General features: G+C 32.3%; 1 protein-coding gene across 1 annotated transcript; it reads right to left on the reverse strand.

Annotated features, from left to right (window-relative positions):
- Window positions 1-8,586: 8,586 nt before the first annotated feature.
- Window positions 8,587-10,306, reverse strand: LOC107031550 (anthocyanidin 3-O-glucosyltransferase-like). Its single transcript, XM_015232964.2, has one exon. It carries the CDS (start codon window positions 10,216-10,218, stop codon window positions 8,809-8,811), a length of 1,410 nt encoding a protein of 469 aa, XP_015088450.1. The 5' UTR covers window positions 10,219-10,306; the 3' UTR covers window positions 8,587-8,808.
- Window positions 10,307-20,550: the final 10,244 nt, after the last annotated feature.

Below are 20,550 nucleotides of genomic sequence, written 5' to 3' on the forward strand. Positions count from 1 at the left end.
CCCATCGACGGTTGTGCAGGACGGACCGTCGTCTGTCCTACAAACCGTCGATGCCACTGTTGGTTGCACCTGCAGGTTTTTCTGAAAAAATTGATTTTTGATCTATTTTGGCTACAGGGTGTTACATTTATATTATGAAATAAGAAAATAAGAATGAAATAAAAATAATAATATATAATTAAGGAGAGAGAAAAGATTATTTTTAGAGAGTAAAATAGAGAATTGGGTTGGAGTTGGTTGTCTCAAAAAATTAAGAACTCTATATTTTGAGAGTAAAAAAGAGAATTGGGTTGGACATGCCCTTAGGGCTTTTCTACCATAAATTCCAGCTTAAAACCCTCTCCCATCGATAATTACCCATTAGATTACGTTCTACGAATTAAAAATGAATTCGAAGTTATAGCCATAACTCTAGCCTTAAAATGGTGAAAAAAGGTCAAGAAAGAACATGGGTTCGTTCCTTATCTATTAAGTTCGAAAATTGCAAAATGAAAAAATTTTGGGATTTATTTCTGACTTAAGTCGCACTTGTCCCTGTATATGGCGGCACTCACCCCGTTATAGCTGCCCTGCCCTGGCAGAAAGAATCATGTCTTAGCGTCTTGCACGGAACCAGTGAGCATAATTAATAATTAAATTACCACCATATCACAACACACCTTCCACCAATGACACTCAAAAACTACCCTTTCACACTAAGAGCAATTTCGGGAGTTTTACTCGCCCAAATTAAATTCTTTTAAATTGTACATGTTCCTTAACGTCTTATTTATCTGCTCATGTGATCAAATTCATAATTAGATAACCCAATTTCTACTAGATTTTCCTAGACCTCGCAGACTTCGATTTCAGTCAAATCTGGACTAGGTTGAAAAATTCCAAGTTACTACGAAAAAGTTTTTCGGCTTAGAATTTTTTCTGTGTTGGATTTTCTATAATGAAGGTATCCGGTCGTTACACCTTATACCAATTATGATAGGAAAACCTTGTCGGATGGATACGTATTAGTGTTGCTACACTTTAAATAACACATCTCATACCAAGTTTCTTTTCGGAGTTCTGTTCTGACCATAACCAATGATTTAGATATAATTGAAGGCATATAATTTCTCTTTAAACCACTTGGATATGTAACATCTCGTATGTAGAATTAACAAAGTTTAAGCTATGAAAAACAAGAATAACCAAATTTGGAATTAAGTAAAGAAATTTGGAAAATTTTCCAGATTTCAAAAGTGAGTTTTGGTCATTTTCAAACGACAATAACTTCAAACTTAGAAAGATTTTGAGTGATTTATATATATATGTATAAAAATATCGTCAGAAAAGTATTCCAACGACGTCAAGTTTGTGAAATTTCGAGGTCGTATGAGGGAGATATGACTTCTGGAAGTTGGGCTGTTGGGCAGAGGAAATCCCAAATTCGAATTTGTAAAAGGTGTTTTGTTCTTTGCTTAAATCAAGTATTAATTTCGTTTTAAGGGTAATAAGTTGGGGTCTAAGCTGATCCCAATCAGTTTTCATAATTAGAAAATAAGTTACAGCTTTGAAAGAAAGGAGAAAAGAGGAGAAGGGAGAAGAAAACGCAAGAACGCCAAGAATTCCTTGCATGTATTTCACCGGGGTGATCCCTTTGAGGTATGTGAATCTTTCATGTTGGATTACTTCACCCACACATCAATTTTTTTTCAGTTCAACGAATTTGAGGAGTTATTTCATGTTAGGAGTTAAGTTCTTGAAAGGACGTTTGCTTTCTTGTTGATTGGATTGTTGACTGTCATTGTCTATTAGATACTTGTTAAATTCGAGATATTTTGAGTTGAGTTCAGTAGTTATTGATGGTACCAACGGTCCCAATCGTTTAGTGAAAGATCTAGGAAGTTTTGGAGAGTTTAGAGTGGAAAACAAGTTGAAAAATTCGTTAGACGCACCTGGATAAGGGAAGGCGCAGCGCGCCTGCAGTGCACCAGAAATTGGCCTCAGTCAACCAAGGCCTAGCGCGGCACTCCACCAGTGCTCTAGAATATGGACTCAGTCAACTTAGGCTGGCACGGCGCGCCTCCAGTACGCCCGACCCTGTGTTTTTCATCCAGTTTTCATAGTTTAGCCCTTTAAAGCCCTTCTAAGGTACATTAACATCCTCCAATGAATTCTAATCACTTCAAATGATCACTAATTACCTAGAAATCATCAAGAAACTCAAATTGAAACCTTGAATCCATAATATATTCAAGGAAGTTAAGAGTCAAGTTTAAATTTAAGAAGTAAGTTGAAGTTAAGTTATTAAAGGTTTTCAAGAGTCTTATTTAAACATTTTAACTTTGTTTTAAGACTCAAGTTTTGAGTCAAGAAAGAGAAAAGAGTCGAGTTAAATTCTCCAAATCTATAAGGGAACTAAGTATTCCCTAAGAGTTAAGTTTCAAGTAAGCAAAGAGTCTCATGTTGAATTCAGTTCTCAAGAGTTATAAGGGAACTAAGTAGTTCCTCAGAGCTTAAACTAAAATGTTTTTAAACTTTTGAGAAAAAAAGGAAGCTAGACTTCCACAGAGCCTTTGACTGATTTTAATAGAAGAAAGAGGAAACTATGATTTTCAACAGAGCTTTTTAAAAGCTAATTTTTGAGTACTCATCTCAAATCACAGAATCAGTATGTATTAGAAACATAAGAGCAAGTATATATATATACATTTTGGGAGTAGTATTGAACACCGATGTGGGGATATGAGTTCAGATTAACTCAAGTCTCCATGTAACCCATGTAGCCATCATAGGTAGAAAAGGGTAATAGTTTTTAGACGAACCCTCTTCATAGTTCAGTAGTTGATCCATTAGACTATTAAGGTCCTATACTCTGCAAGGTTAGGATGGCCGGGCAGCGTGGGCCGAGTAATGTTATATCATCAGTATAGCTCTTAACTGATGATTGTCGACTAGAGAAGCTCCCATAGAAGTATTTTATTTGCATATACATCAGTTATTTGTATTTTTACATATATCTTATGTATTATTTATATACTTGTATACATCTAGAGTTAACAACATGCTTTTATTAAGTATTTCTTTATATTGCAATTACTTTTAAACTGTGTACATTGAATAAGAGTAAGTAGATCATGAGTTGAGCAGAGCAAAAGTAAGTGTTCTTTCTTAGTTCTTTTCAAGCCTAAGTGTTGCTTACTTTTCTAACTCGCATACTCATATATTCAATATACTGATGCCAGTTGGCCTGCATCATTTATGATGAAGACACAGGTAACCATGATCAGCACGCAGGGCACCGTTGATCCCGTTAAGCACTCCACAGTTACTTGGTGAGACTCCTTGCATTCCGGAGGACATCCCTTTTATTTATTTTCTAGATTAGTCCATTAGGATATTGGGGGTATGTCTCAACATCCCTCTCCAGTCAGTTTAGAGGCTTCGTAGACTATTACTAATTCAGTTTGGAGTTAATTTACTTCTTCAGACTCAAGTGCCACGTTGGCCAGATTAATTTAGGAAGTGTTTGTTTTAAATATGCTTAATTCTTGTTTATGTTGAGTTTTGCAATCCGCTGAGTTAAGTAAGTCAGTCCAAGGATTCGTAACGGTCTCTGAAAGACGGTCTTGCCCAGGGTGTAAGCTTTGGGCGTGACAGGTTCTATATTGACATTGTCAATATAGTTTTACAATTTGATATGTGCTCTTGATTTATCAATTCGAGCAAACAACCTTTGCAAATAAAATTGCATGCAAGTTGATAATGAGATACACGTGATTATACATAGATACATCTATATCATAGTAAATGGTCCACATAGACGTGAATGGACTCATCTTTTTATGCATTTTAAAATTTCGAGCGACACAATCTCAACCTTAAATGGCACAATGATAATTTTATCACAAGAAGAAACAATACAAGAGATTTCTCAAAGAATTTATTATTTTTTCAATATATATAATCACTTGAATTTTCATTTATGTGGGTATCATATTTGAACCGGGATGGTCATCAATCGGTCATGTTAAGTGATGTTTATTTCAATAAACTTGTAGCTTGTTTTGCATGTAATTCCATCATCAGGGCATTTTAGTTACTACAAACAATATGCAAATATGGATAATCTTTCATGTAAATATTTATAACCAATTTTGATTGTAGTAATATGAATATCTTAAATATTTTCATATTTTGTAGTCTCAATATTTATTTATTTATTTATTTACTATTTCTTTGAAACTTAAAAAAAAAATTCGAGACTTACTACAATTTTAATATCATGAGAAATTTAATTTCTTTAAGTAGTAGCACAGTAGCTCACCAAAGCTCACAATTGACATTTGATATTACCACGTATTTCATAACATGTTTTGTGTGGTGAACATCTCTTTCAAAGAGAAAGTTATATCATTATGGTCATGGTAAAAATCATTACAAGCAAAACTTGTTTCTTGATTTACTTTGTCATTAGTATCTCTTCTCTTTTTATTTAATATCTCACAAAATATTGTTGACGTACAAAGATACATAATCAACGACAATTTTTGTGCCGAAGAACTATTTTCTTCTTTTGTTATTTTGGTAGTTCATAATAAACGTATCATAATATATGTGATGTACTAAAATTACTTTACCAATGATCATTTATACCAAAATAAAATTTCTTTATTTCTCTCAAACTTCCCGTAGATGTGTTAGTGATATTTATTCAATCACACTTGAGCGTATCATTATTCATTTCATACTATATTGACACATTCACTTTCAAGAATGATAGAGTATTCACGATTTTTATTACAAGTCACATTATTTTCAAATAATTGACTAAAATAATGTACTGCCTCCTTTTGAAAAAAATTGTCTCATGTCCTTTTTAGTCTGTTTAAAAAAGAATGACCCATTTTCTTTTTTGAAAACACTTTAACTTTAACTTTCCACATGATATGTTTAAGCCTTCAAGATTAAAATATATTTTTGTACATTTGACATAACTTTAATTTAGAACCACAAGACTTAAAAGTCTTCTTTCTTTTCTTAAACTTCGTCCCAAGTCAAACTAGGATATTTTTTTTAAACGGAGGGATTAATATATACGCGCTTCATAATTTTTCATTAAAAGTTTCTTGTCATATCTTGACATTTATTATATTTATATGATACACCTCAACATCACTTATGAAGGTCAAGTGTAGCATCATTATATCTTCATTTCTTTAGGTGGAAGACTTATAGGTTTATCAAATTAGATCGCTCATCAACCATGTACCCAATATCTTTCATATCAAATTTGATGGAAAAATTACCTTAATATTTTGAAGAACTATTTGCAAAAATCCATAGTCTTTCACTTTATTATTTTCACAATGATGACTATTATTTTTTTCTTTTTTCTTACCGATATTAATTTGTACAACCCACAATAATATAATCATTATCATCTTTCCGACTTTAAATTTATCATCATCACAATCTCTTCTAAAAATGGAGCATATTTAGTGGAACAAACTTCATAATTTTTTTTTATCAAGAGCTTATCAATTTGCTCAGTCATCAATGTATTGTGTTGGGACTTAACTCAATATTTTTTTCATATAAAGGTATGCTAAGCCATAATATGATTGGATTTGAACCCAAAATGTTATTGTCATTGTGCATCGAGACTTTAATCGATGTATTATCCTTTTGGTACATGAAACTTGAATCCTCCGTCTTATCCTTAATCAATGACATTATATATAATCCAAAATAAAATTTCACCCAGAAGCCTTTACCATATTAGCAGTTTTAATAATCATAATCATAAATATATTTATTGTTTTATATACAATATGTTCATCCAGGTAACTAAAACTATACGATAGATAAGAAATGTTTCAGTTATAGATTATCAGCAATCAAACCAAATACTTAGGAAATGAAGGTCTTAGCTTTTGATGATTAAACATACACATTAATGATAAACAATGTGATATCAATTGTATAAGTAATTAATTGTGCATACAATATGTATATACTAATTTCATGTACTGGTTCTTTTTTTATCTTTTTCTTCTCTTTATTAGCATTAAAGAAAGGTACCTATAGTCTCACGTAAAATTATTGACCTAAGCATCTGATCTCTTAAGAGATCTCCTTATAAATTATTTATATTTAAGACTGTTATATATACGTTTGGAGATTCGAAAGGAGCAACACCAAAAGATATACTAAACTTGTCAAAGGAACTTAACTTATGCAATAATATATTTAATAAGTCTACACAAATAGAAGATCAAATCTCCAATATTAATTTGCGTATTTAGTTAATTCCTCATCATCGCAAAAGAAGTTAACTAAGAGAATATCTAACTCATTGATACCATCAGTAAGGCAACCTCCAACATCTTTTAGTTCTCAAATCGGAGAGATTAAAACAAATGCCATAAATATACTTTTGATACAATAAAACATTATCAAAGTAAAGTATTTATCCTGCATTCGATTTTCTTTTTTGATTTCTCACTGGTGCCCAAACCTCATATTGAAGCTCCGTCTAAATTTGAATTAATACTCAAAGTGATAAAATTTCGTAATGATAACGTGTTATAAGATATTAATAATAAATCAATAAGAAAAAAATAAAAAGAAGAGAAAGAACAGAATAGAGAGAACATCACGATATAGAAAAGGGGAAGAGTCATAGTATTCTGTTTCATATTATTTGTTTCTCCATATAAGTAAAAGACTTATTTATAAGACTCAAAAAGCAAGTTACTTGGGCATAGATGTTTGCTACCGTGGGGTGGACCATAAGCCACATGGGCATCCACTATTTCATAACAAAAATATTTTTCCCCAAGAATAAGATGGCCAATAAGTTTTTTTTATTACATTTTAGTAATTTAACTTTTGAGATCTTTTCATTTTAACTTAGCATTCTTCGTGATAATTTGAAAAAAAAAATTGGCTAAAAAGTAAATGAAAATTAATGTGGAACTATAAGCCACATGGGCATCTACTATTTCATGACAAAAATACTTTTTACCCCTAAGAATAAGTTGGCCACTAAGTTTTTGGTCACATTTTATTAATTCAAACTTTGAGGTCTTTTTACTTTTGACTTAGCGCTCTTAGTGATAATTTGAAAAAAGTTTTTGGGTAAAAAGTAAATGAAAAGAATGTAGTGTGACCTTGATAACCATTTATTATTTAATGTGGACCCATAACCCATATGAACATCATCTATTTCATGACAAAAATATTTTTTTCCCCTAAGAATAAGTTGGCCAATAAGTTTTTTGTCACGTTTTAGTATTTAACTTTTGAGGTCTTTTTGCTTTTGACTTATCGCTCTTCATGATAATTTTGAAGAAGTTTTTGGGTAAAAAGTAACCAAAAAATATAGTGTGACCTTGATAACCATTTATCATTTAATGTGGACCCATAAGTCACATGGGCATCCACTATTACATGACAAAATATTTTTGACATAATACATAAATATTTTTTAATTTGGTCTTATTTCACATTTATGTCATCCAATTTTGGATTTGTATAATCAGACACTTAAACTTGTATAAAATTGTATAAATAGATACACACATTCTACGTGGCATCCTACATGACAATTTGCATCCTACGTGGTGTCCTACATGTTTTATGTCATGTAGGGCACATGTGTCTACTTATTTAATTTTATACAAGTTTGAATGTCTACTTGTGCATAAACAAGGTTGAAGGGCATAATAATAAAATGAAGTAAAGTTAAAGGACACATTTATATATTATGCCAATAATTTTCCCTAAGAATAAGTTGTCCAATAAGTTCTTTTGTCACATTTTTGTAATTTAACTTTTGAGGTCTTTCCACTTTTGTCTTTGCGCTCTTCATGATAATTTGGAAAAAAAGTTTTGAGAAAAAAATAAACAAAAAAATGTAATGTTACCTTGATAACCATTTATCATTTAATGTGGACTCATAACCCACGTGAGCATCCACTTATGTCATGACAAAATTATTTTCTCCTAAGAATAAGTTGGCGAATAAGTTTTTTTTTTAACATTTTAGTAATTTAACTTTTGAGGTCTTTCCAGTTATGACTTAGCGCTCTTCATGATAATTTGAAAAAAGTTTTTGGGTAAAAAGTAAATGAAAAAAATGTAATGTGACCTTGATAACCATTAATCATTTCTCTGTAACACCCCCCTCCCTCCTCCCCCATTAAGTCAATTAAAGTGGTATGAATAATCTTATTTTCTTAGTTAAATAGTTAAATGAAATTTTAGTTAAAAAAAATAAAAAAAAAATTCTGCAAACTTAAGTTTGAAGCATGAAGAAAATTCTGTTGTAAGTGTTATTTTCTCATAAATTTTGTAGTGCGCGATAAATGTAAAGCATTTTAAAATGTTGTATTGATTTTTCAATTGGTCAACTGCACGTTGAAGCATTACTCTTGTGCCTCACTTTATTTTAATGGACCTTTTTTTGTTTTTTCAACTCACAAACTTCTCACTAGTAATATTTAATTTATTAAGTATATTTTATAACGAACATTTTAATTTGATACACTTTAAAACACCCCTTTCTTTAGTACATAATGATAATTTTATTTCAAAGTGGTCCAATTGAAAGAAGTTGACATCATCCTAAATTGCTGATGAAAGTGAAAAGTACAAAAAAAAATGGGTACACTGAGAAATACTTAATTGATCATAACAATGCAAACTATACGGAAGCGTCATTCGTTCATACTTAATAAAGATCTTATTCATAATAATTAAATCTTATCTGAATATATATGATTCAGATCTTAGTTATTAAAATCGCGGTTGTGAGACATATCATAGCTAGTTAGTTGAGATCTTAGCCATGTCCTTCATTTCATAAACTAAATCCTCAATAAACTTGCATTGTATATCCTTATTCAACAGAAACTCCTTCCATTTCTTCTGATTTTCCCTAAACAATTTACCTGGCTCCTCCATCATCACCATCTCCACAGCTTCCTTAATATCTTGTTTACCAAAATATCCATCTTCATCTCTCCTATTCACCTCCACCCCAGCTTTCATATCCCCACTCACTAGTTTTGCATTCAAGAACTGATCACCTTTCTGTGGCAACATAACAACTTGACAATCATTCACTAATGCCTCTATCACTGAACTGAATCCTGCATGACATACATAACAACCAACACTAGAATGTGCAAGTATCTGTTGTTGCTGAACCCAACCTGAATGAATAATTCCCCTTTCTTTCACTCTCTCCATAAACCCTTTTGGTAAGACTCTGTTTAGTTCAGTTGAAACATCAATATTTGCAGGAAAATTCAAGACAAGAAAGAAAGGAAGCCCTGTTTCTTCCAAACCTAAAGCTAGTTCTTTTATCTGATCATCAGTTAAGAATGTTTCGCTTCCGAAAGAAGAGTAAATAACAGATCCTAATTCAAATTTGTTTAGCCAATTACCCCATCGTTCTTCTAATTCTCCTGTAGGTGGATCAGGTACTACTGGTCCAACTAGAAAAACAGGTTTCTTGAATTGTGATTTAACGTATTCGATATAAGGTCCTTCCATTTGAGAACAAGTTTTAGCTATTATAGCAGAGCACCCCTTCAGACCTGAGAGTACGCGGTCGTATACTGTAGGACCTCCATGGAAACTCTTGAACATGTATAGAAAATCTTGAGCTTCAAAGGTTTTGACTGAGGTAACAGATGTGTGAGGAAATGCAGGTGGAGGTTTTTTCATGTCTTCAAGAGATGGATAATTTTTGGGTTGAGGGACTCTAGCAGGACAAGTAAGAAAAGCAGTGGAGAGTGCAACAAAAACAGAGTAATAAACAGATTTGATCCCCAATTCATCAGCCATTTTAGGGAGCCAATCTTGAGCAAAGTCGAAAAGAACAAAATGGGGTCTGAGATTGGAAAGTAAAGACTTGATTTGTGGTTGCATTTGGTCTAAAGCAACTTTGAGAAGTTCAGCAGTTACTGGTGTCAATTCAGCAGTACATTCAGCACCAGGAGGTAGACCTTCGACTTGCGGAAGAGTGAGAGGGACAATACTAGTAGTTGGAGCAGAGTTCAACATAGATTTCACTCTGTTTGCATTGCCAGATGCAGTGAAAAATGAAACTTTAACACCATGAATGGAGAGCTTGTTAGAAAGCTGAACAAATGGACTAATATGACCAAATGCGAAAAAAGGGAACAAAACTATGTGAAGAACATCATTTGAGTTCCCATTGATCTCCATAATTGATTCTCTAAATTAATAATATTGGTGTGTTAGCTATGCAAAGAAGTAGATAACTTGTATAAATAAAAGTAGACAAGAAAGTAAAGACATGTGAAGAATGGAGGATTGTAGAATGGTAAGTAGGATGAATGGTGAGCTGACCAATATGGAACATTGGCCTCGTGGACGAATTATCAGCCAATAAAAAATTTCCTATACTAAAGTCACTTAACTATGTTTTCTATTAGAAAATTACAATACGGACTCTACTAATACCAAAATCATAATTGTCGAAAAAAGTCACTTATAAGACATAAACGTGTCATTCAATTTAGTCTCTATAAATTAAAAAATAAATACATGTTTTCTATATGATGTCCAACATGACAATTTATTTGGACTTAAGTTATTTATGACTCTTTAAAGTTATTAATTATAAAATCATGTGTGCGTAATTCACACGTTGTAGCATAAAACAATTATTAATAAAATTATGACACCTGACCATGGCTATGGCCCAATCTAACTATAAAAAATTATTTTTTAATTTTGAAAGATAAGATATAATACTTTAACATTAACAGAAATATATTTATTAGACACGAAATGATAATCAATATATAAAATCATGTGTGTAATTAACATGTTGTAGCTAAAAACAATTATGAACAAAATTATGACACCTGGCCATGGCCTATGGCCCAATCTAACTATAAAAAAATTATTTTTTAATTTTGAAAGATAAAATATAGTACTATTTTAAATCCTAAATAATCCAACCTCACGTACTGAAACTTCTGCCCGTTCTTCTTTCGTAGGCACTCGTCGTTCCTCCTCTGGCAGATTATTTTAGTTTTTCTTCTTCTTATTCCTATAAGTTATGGGGATTAAAATTTATTCGTGAAGAATGCGTATATTAGCAAAATAATTTTTGAAATGCCTGTAAAAAATAAATTGATGTGAATCATTTGTAATTAACGGCAGTAAGAAATCGAGAATACTCAAATTAATTCTATGAAATTTCAAGAGATCATTTTCTTAATTACATATATTTTAATAGCTTAGTTATTTAGTATCCTATGTGTATTATATCATGTAGGACACATGTGCCTATTTATTTAATTTTAAAAAAAAATTAAATGCATATTTGTGCACACCCAAAACTGAAGGACATATATGTCAACTAAGTCACATTGCTAAACACTAGGAAAAAACGACAGATTGAAAAGCGACGGACGGCGCCGCTCAAAATAGCGACGGTATTTGAGACAATGTCCGTTATTTTTAATAAAAATAATTATTTTTTAAAGGGAAAAAAGTCTGATATACCCCTCAACTTTGTCATTTAGAACTGATATACCCCTTGTTATGAAAGTGGCTCATATATACCCCTACTTGTAAACAAATGGCTCATATATACCCTTTTCCTCTAGCGGAAATGAAAAAAAGATAATTTTAATCTAAATTTTTATTATTTTTTTCTAAAAGATATAATCCCAAATAAGTAAATTTAATCCTCGTCAAATATATTTTTTTTGACTTTTTTTTATTTCAATGACTAATTTATAATTATTATTTTGATAATCAAATTTATTTATGTTTCACTAATATTCTTGTAAAACTTATTGTAGATGACCAATTTTTTTCTTCGAATACGAAATTAAATTACAATACACACAAAAAAAATAGTTTAATTTTTTATTCTTCAAACTAAGGAATGAAAGAAAAAAATAAAATAATAATAAAAAATTTAAATAATTATAATAAAAGAAGTCAAAAAATAATTTATGTATGAAAAAAATTAAAATATACCTTGAACTTTGATAGAAGAATCATATATACCCCTAAATAATTTTTTTAAAAAAATTAGAAGTAATAAATATAAATTTAAAACTAATTTTTTAACTTCCGTTAAATAAAGGGTATATGTGAGCCATTTTGTAACGGCAGGGGTATATGTGAGCCGTTTGTTTAACGGTAAGGGCATATATGAGCCACTTTTATAACGAGGGGTATATCAGCTCCAAATGACAAAGTTGAGGGGTATATCAGACTCTTTTCCCTTTTTTAAATTATTTGACGAAAAGAGACGGACAACATCTCTTAGTCCATCGCTTTTTAGCGGATTTTTGCGCCAAATAAATATATAATTAATAATTATTTTTTAATATAAATAGCGCCGTCGTTCGTCGCTTTTATTAAAAATAATTATATATAAATTAAAATATTAATTATACATGTTGTCTGTCGCTTCTAATTTATTTTAGAATATTAATTTATTTGAAAATAGCGACGGACAACTTCTTTTTGTCCGTCGCTTATTGGTTAAAAAATTTGGTCAACATTTTTAAAAAAGCGACGAACAACATCTNTACTCACCTCCACTGTCGTTGACCTGCCCGATCGCCGGTCGTAGACGCCGCCGTCACTGCTGACGCCAGAGCTGCCTCCATTACTCGCTGCTGACACCGCCGCCGCTCTACCTCTCCTGTTTCTTCAATATCTCCTTCTCTTTAAGGTTAGGGTTAAATAATGTTTCAATTTTTTTTTCCAAATTATTGTATTATGATTTTGTTTGCTATTTAATTGTAGTTAGTTTACTGAATTTGGTTTATTGATTGTTTGTTTGAATTAGAATTGTTAGTTAGTTAGTGAATTGAAAATTTTATTGTTAGGGTTAGTTTGAATTAGGGTATGATCTTAGGATTTGCTTGAACTTGTGTATTTTTTAGTTAATTAGTTTTAATTTGGAATTGTAGGATTAGTTTGAATTAGGGTTTAGTTTAAGGAGTTGCTTGAATATAGGTATTATTTAACATTTTTTGATATTCTGATTTTAGGACTAACTAGAGTTTGAGTTATTTAGCGTAATAGTTTGAATTTGAGATTAGGAATAACTATCTAGTTTGAATTTAGGATTTGAGCACAAGTTAGATTTTGAGATTTTAGGACTAGTTTTAATAAATTGTGATTTTAAGACTAGTTTGATTTTCAAATTTAGGAGTAGTTTGAATTTGGAATTTTAACACTAGCTATACTTTGATTTCTGAATTTGGAATTTAGGAGTAGTTTGAATTTGGAACTTCATGGATTTGAATTTACTATAAATTGAAATTAATTAGGAATATGAACTTGAAATTTTGTTTACTTTTATTTTTTATAACTTAATTTTTCTTCTTATTACAACTTGGATTTTATTTGAACTTAAGTAGAATTTTGTATACTTGAAAATCTTATTGACCTTAACTAGTTGAACTTAATTAGACTTGAACTTGAAATTAGAATTTGAACTAGGAACTTAAACTTGAACTTAGAACTTATAACTTCAACTTAGAATCTGTAGTTGAACTTAAACTTAGAACTTCAAATTACAACTAATTAATTAGCTTGAATATATAACTAATAAAGTTTAAAAATTCGATACGAATGAAACTTGAACTTCATATATATTAAATTAATTTTAGAACTTTTCCTGCTAGGGAACTGAGATAGCTCAAAATCTAAAAAAATTGATACAAAATTATATTGATTCTTTCATCAAAGTAGAAGATAAAGTTGGTGCTTCTAAACTTCTAAATTTCACTTACAATTGTTTTCAACAATGTGTTTGTGTCCATCTAGTATTGATATGTTGCTTTAATTTTGTGATAATTTATTTATGTTGATCGAGTGTTTGTTTAATTAGCATAAGTACCAACACTAGTTAATCCTATTGATGACAAAATTAATTTTCTTGCAAGATCGATTTGTGTCCATCTAGTGTTGATATTAAGCTTTAATTTAGGAATAATGTGTTTGTTTAGCATAAGTACCAACACTAGTTGATCCTATTGATGACAAAATTCATTTTTTTGCAAGATCGATTTGTGTCCATCTAGTGTTGATAGTAATCTATAATTTAGGAATAATGTATTTGTTTAGCATAAATACTAACACTAGTTGATCCTATTAATGACAAAATAGATTTTCTTGCAAGATCCATTTGGGTCCATCTAGTGTTGACACTTAGCTTTAAATTAGAAACAATATATTGTTTCAGCAGAAGTACCAACACTAGTTGATCCTATTGATGACAAAATTGATTTTCTTACAAGATTGATTTGTGTCCATCTAGTGTTGACACTTATCTTTAAATTTATATTTGTTTAGAATAAGTACCAACACTAGCTGATCTTATTGATGAGAAAATTGATTTTCTTATAAGATCAATTTGTGTCTATCTAGTGTTGATATTAAGCTTTAGTTTAGGAATAAAGTAGTTAAATTGTTAAGTGATTAATAAAGCAGTTATTGTTAAAGTTGTTTAAATGAGTTAGAAAACATAATGTTGTTTAGTTGCTGAATTTAGTTGTTGTATTTAGGAAAAACAAAACTAGTTAAAATCGTTTAAATAAGTTAGAATATAATGTGATTTAGTTGGTAGATTTAATTTTGGAATTAAGTCAATACTAAACTTGTTAGAGTTGTTTAAATAAGTTAGAAAACATAACGTGATTTAGTTGGTGAATTTAATTGTTGTATTAAGTCAACAATAAAGTAGTTAAATTGTTATAGTTGTTTAAATAAGTTAGAAAACATAATGTGATTTAGTTGGTGAATATAGTTGTTATATAAGGTCAATAATAAAGTGGTTAAATTGTTAATGTTGTTTAAATAAGTTAGAAAACACAGTGTGGTTTAGTTGGTGAATTTAGTTGTTGTATTTAGGAAAAACTAAACTAGTTAAAATTGTTTAAATAAGTTAGAATAAATAATGTGATTTAGTTGGTAGATTTATGTCACCCCGAGCCTACACACTGGAAGTGGCCGACACCCAATGACTATTGCTGGCTTTGAGCAAACCCTTATCCTGACTTACTTAACTTAGCTGAAGACTTACACTCATGAGATAACTCAAGAATTAAATTTAAATTTAATACTTAGCCAAAATGGCAACTTCAAGTCTTAGTCAATTATAAGTGGAATGAAAAGACTAAGGAAAACTAACATTCTCTCTCTAGAAAGCTTCTAAAATAAAGATGGATGTTAGGACAGGACCCCTAATCATCCTAAAATCAGGAAGCTAAATAAAACTATTAACTCATGACAAAGATGTCCTCCGAATGAAGAGAGGATCACCAACTGATTCTAACCTGCTCACTGAATCAACGGTGCACCGAATGCTGATCCTAGTTACCTGCGTCTACATCATAATACAATGCAGGCCAACTGGCATAAGTACATTAAATGTACGAGTATCCGAGTTGGAATGATAACAATATTTAAGCTTGAAAAGGAGTAAGAAATAAGACTTACCTTGACTCTGCACAACTCATGAATAATTTAACTCATTCCATATAATACAATTTAAAAGTAAGTGCAATATAAAGGAAACTGTCTAAAAAATACTGAAATCTCTGAATGTTTGCAAGATACAATTAACTCTGACATGTACGTAAAAATATAAGTAAACTGATGTATATAAGAATATAATGACTTCTGTGGAGTTTTTCTAACTGATAACCATCACTTAAGAGCTATTGTGATGATACAACGATCTATCTCACGCTGCCAACACATCCTTTACCGGGTCAAAGGTATAAGACCTAATCTTCCTAATGGAATCACTAGTTTACTGTGAAGAGGGTTCATCTAAAAAGTATGACCCTTTTTTTCCATGATGGCTACATGATTTACGGGGGCTATGAGTTGTCTAAACTCTTCCCCATATCGGTGCTCAATACTAACCCCAAATTATACTGGATCTTATATTTTGAAAATATATTGATTATGTTTTTGAGATTAATGCTCAAAATACTTAGCTTAAAGTCTATCTTTGAAATCTTAGTTTCTCTGCTAATTTCTTATAGAAAGCTAAAGTTCATTTCTGAAAATTTCCTTAAGGCTCCTTAGAAATCAAAGTATCCTTACTTGTCTAAATCAAAATCATTTTTTATGTCTCTATGGGAATACTTAGTCCCCATGTACCGTTGAAGAAAAACACTTCAACTTAAATCTTTACTATAAGTCTTAGAAAGAAGATTTAAATGTTTAAATAAGACTCTTGAAAACCTTTAAGAACTTTACTTTGACTTACTTCTTAAGTTTAGACCTGCCTCTAACTTCCTTGACTTTGATCTTAACTTTCCTTGTATTGAATTATGGATTCAAGGTTATGATTTGAGTTCTTTAATGATATCTAGGTGTTTATAAATCATTTGAAGTAATTAGAATCACTGGAAGGTGTTAATGTACCTTGGAAGGACTTAAAAGGACTAAACTATGAAAAGTAGACGAAAAATGCCTGGTTGAGCATACTGGTGGCGCCGTGGTAGCCTCAATTTACTGAGGCTTTGCTCTGGAACACTGGTTCGCACCTCTCCAGGCCCTTGTTAACTGAGACCAACTTCTGGTGCACTGCAGGAGCGACACACCTGGCTTTCCCAGGTGCGTCTGACGGATTTTTCAACTCGATTTCAAATCCCAAAACGCCTAAACCTCCATGGTTCTATCCCCCAAACCTTTAGGATCATCAATACTATCAATACCCAAAAGATCTAACTCAAAAACGATATTGAAAATTACTAATCAACATCAATGGGTATTCAATCAACTTAACCAAAAGAGATTCGACAAGATTTATCAAGAACTCAATAAAATCATATGAACAACTCCAAAAATACAAACTGAAGCAAGATTGATGTATTCATGAATTAATCCAACACGAAAGATCTTACATACCTTAATAGGGATCACCCCCGACGAATTTCACTAGAATCTACTGGCGTTCTTGGCGACATCTTGCTTGTTCTGCCTTCTTCTTGTCCTTTCTCTTTTCTGCCAAGCGCTAAGCGTGACTAATACTTTTTTCTAATTAGACCAAACTTTGTTTTTACCCCAATTAAATCCTTAACATGATTTAGGAAATAAATGGGTAAAAATACTACTTTACCCTTACTAAAGTTCGGAATTGAACTTCCCTTACTTCAACAACCCAACATTTGAAAGACTTATCTCCCTCATACAATATCGAAGTTGTGCAAACTCGGCGTCGTTGGAAATTTTTTTCCAACCATAACAAGAACTACCTTGAACTCATCCTGAGCTATAAGTTATGGTCATTTGAAAATGACCAAAATCTCACTTTTTAAACTTAGGAATTTTTTTCCAAATTTTCCCCTTTTCTTTCCAAAAGTGATTATTTTGGTCTTCTTAGCTTATTCCTAGCTATTTTATGTAGATGTTACAATATCTCCCCCTACGGAAAATTCGTCCTTGAATGAGATTTCTTTCACTAAGCTAAGGATAGTAACATCATTTTAACACTCAACAAACAAAAGCAAGTAATAACATGCGTACACATAGTCTTATAAAGCGCTAAGAAGAGAATTTAGTACCTTGATCTCCATTCTCTCCGGATTCAAAGAGATGTTGATATCTCTTGTTCATATCCTCCTCAGCTTCCTAAGTTGCTTCTTGAACAAATTGATTCCTTAATGGACTTTGACTGATGCAACTTCCTTTGTTCTTAATTTGCGAACTTGACGATCCAAATTTGAACTGGAATCTCTTCATATTATAAACTATCCTTAATCCCAACATTCTCAGTTGGTACAATCAAAGAAGGATCACCCATGCACTTCTTCAACATAGAAATATGAAATATCGAATGAACCATTGCTAACTCTTGTGGTAGTTCCAACTAACAAGCTACATTCTCAACTCTCTTGGATATTCTATAAGGTCCAATATACCGGGGACTAAGTTTCCCCTTCTTACAAAATCTCATAACACCCTCCATGGGTGAACCTTTAAGATATACCCAATCATCCACCTCAAACTCTAACGACCTTCTCCTAACATTTGTATAGGACTTTTGGCGACCCTGTACCGTTTTCAGCCTCTCTTGAATCACTTTCACCTTCTTCAAAGCTTGGTGAACTAGATAGGGTCCTATCATCCCTGCTTGACCAACCTCGAACCACCCTATAGGAGATCTGCATCTTTTCCCATAAAGAGCCTTACATGGAGCCATCTGGAGGTTCGAATGATAACTACTGTTGTAGGAGAACTCAATGAGAGGTAGGTGATCATCCTAATTCCCTTTAAAATCAATCTCACAAGATATCATCATGTCATTTAAGGTCTGGATAGTACACTCTTCTTTTCCTTCTGTTTGAGGATGAAAAACAGTGCTTATGTTCACCTTTGAACCCAAACCATTCTGGAAAGATTTCTTGAACTGTGCAGTAAATTGTGCACGTATATCTGAAATAATGCAGATAGGAACTCCATGAAGTGTTACCACTTCTTGAATGTACAATTTAGCATAATCCTCGGTTGTATGGGTAGTCTTTACAGACAAAAGTGATTGATTTTGTCATTCTATTAACAATTACCCCAATAGAATCATGTTGCGCGTGAGACCTTGGCAAGCCTGTGATAATGTCCATGTTAATAATCTCTCACATCCATCCCGGAAGTTCTATATTTTGATCCAAACCTCCAGGTCTTTGGTGTTCTACATTCACTTGCTGGCAATGTGGACACTTGGCAACAAACCTAGCAATGTCCTTCTTCATACCTTCCCACCAATATACTTCTCTCAAGACGCGGTACATCTTAGTGTAACCCGGATGAATGGAATATATAGAGCTATGAGCCTCCTCCATGATCCTCTCTTGGAGTCCATCCACCCTAGTTACACATAATCTACCTTGATACTTCAGCATACCATCTCCCCCTTTTTCAAAATCCAATACTCTTTGCTTATGAACATTCGCCTTCAATTCAATAAAAATAGGGTCTTAGTCTTGCTTCTCTTTCACCTCTGACACTAATGATGACTCATCCCCATTGGTCACCACTATTCCCCCTTCTACGGAATCCATATATCTGACTCCCAAGCGTGCAAGTCTGTGCACATCTTTAGCTAACTCCCTCTTTTCTTCCTAAACATGGGAGGTAATCCCCATGACATTAGAGTTACCTGGGTGATATATAATACTCATATGATAATCCTTGAGTAGTCTAACCACTTCCTTTTTCTAGAGATTTAGCTTCTTCTGGGTGAACACATATTGTAGGCTCTTGTGGTCAGTGAATATGTCAACATAAACACCATACATGTAGTGACACCATAATTCAAGGCAAAAACTACGACATCTAACTCTAAGTCATAGGTTGGATAATTCTTCTCATGATCCTTCAACCTTGAAGGCATAAGCTATAAATTTGCCATTCTTCATTATCACACAACCCAAACGAACTCTTGATGCGTCAGAAAAAACCACAAAAATTTGAGTACCCTCTAGTAAAGTCAAGACTGGAGCAATAGTCAACCTCTTTTTCAACTCTTGAAAGCTTTTCTCACAAGCTTCGAACCATAGAAACTTAGTTGTTTTCTCAGTCAGCTTGATCAACGGAGACGAAATAGATGAAAAACCCTCAAAAATCCTTCTATAATAGCTCGCAAAACCCAAGAAACTTCTAATATCAGTTGGAGACGTGGGTCTAGCCCAACTCTGAAATGCTTCTATCTTTTGGGTATCCACTCTAATTCCATCACCATAATCTATGTGGCCCAAGAATGGCACAGACTTAAGCCAAAATTCATACTTGGAGAACTTGATGTATGAGTCCTTATCTTTCAAAGTCTGAAGGACTATCCTGAGGTGACTGGCATGATCTTCTTCGTTCCTTGAATATATTAGTATGTCATCAATGAAGACGATAGCAAACATATCTAAATAAGGTTTGAAGACTCTATTCATGAGACCAATGAAGGCTGTAGGCGCATAGGTCAAACCAAAAAACATAACCAAAAACTCATAATGCCTATTTCTGGTTCTAAAAGTTGTATTTATAACATCACATTCCCTAACTTTCAACTAATGGTCACCTGATCTTAGATCAATTTTTGAGAAGCAGGAAGCACCCTAAAGTTGGTCGAAAATATCATCTACTTATTCCTGATGGTCACACGACTTGAGTGCCCCAAGAAGAGACACTTGGTCGGATAAAACCTTTATCCAAAAGATCTTTCAATTGTTCTTCAGTTCCTTTAACTTTGTTGGTGTATGGGGGAATAGAGATTGGTTAAATATATGGAAGAAGATCTATGCCGAAGTCTATCTGTCTTTCAGGAGGGACTCCGGGTAGATCATCAGGAAAAACTTATGGAAACTCTTTTACTATAGGATCTGACTGAAGGGAAGGCATCTCATCACTATAGTCATTAACTCGGACTAAGTGGTACATACTCCCCTTAGAAACTAACTCACTCGCCTTAATCTATTAAATGAATCGACCAGTACACTATGTTTGGATCATTGTTATCTATTGTATTGTATTTTATCGTTACTATACCTA

This window comes from Solanum pennellii, chromosome 9 (assembly GCF_001406875.1).
Source record: "Solanum pennellii chromosome 9, SPENNV200".
Lineage (NCBI taxonomy): Eukaryota > Viridiplantae > Streptophyta > Magnoliopsida > Solanales > Solanaceae > Solanum > Solanum pennellii.

Excerpts from the sequence above, each read along its gene's own strand:
- LOC107031550 (XM_015232964.2), bottom strand. The coding sequence starts at position 10,218 with ATGGAGATCAATGGGAACTCAAATGATGTTCTTCACATAGTTTTGTTC.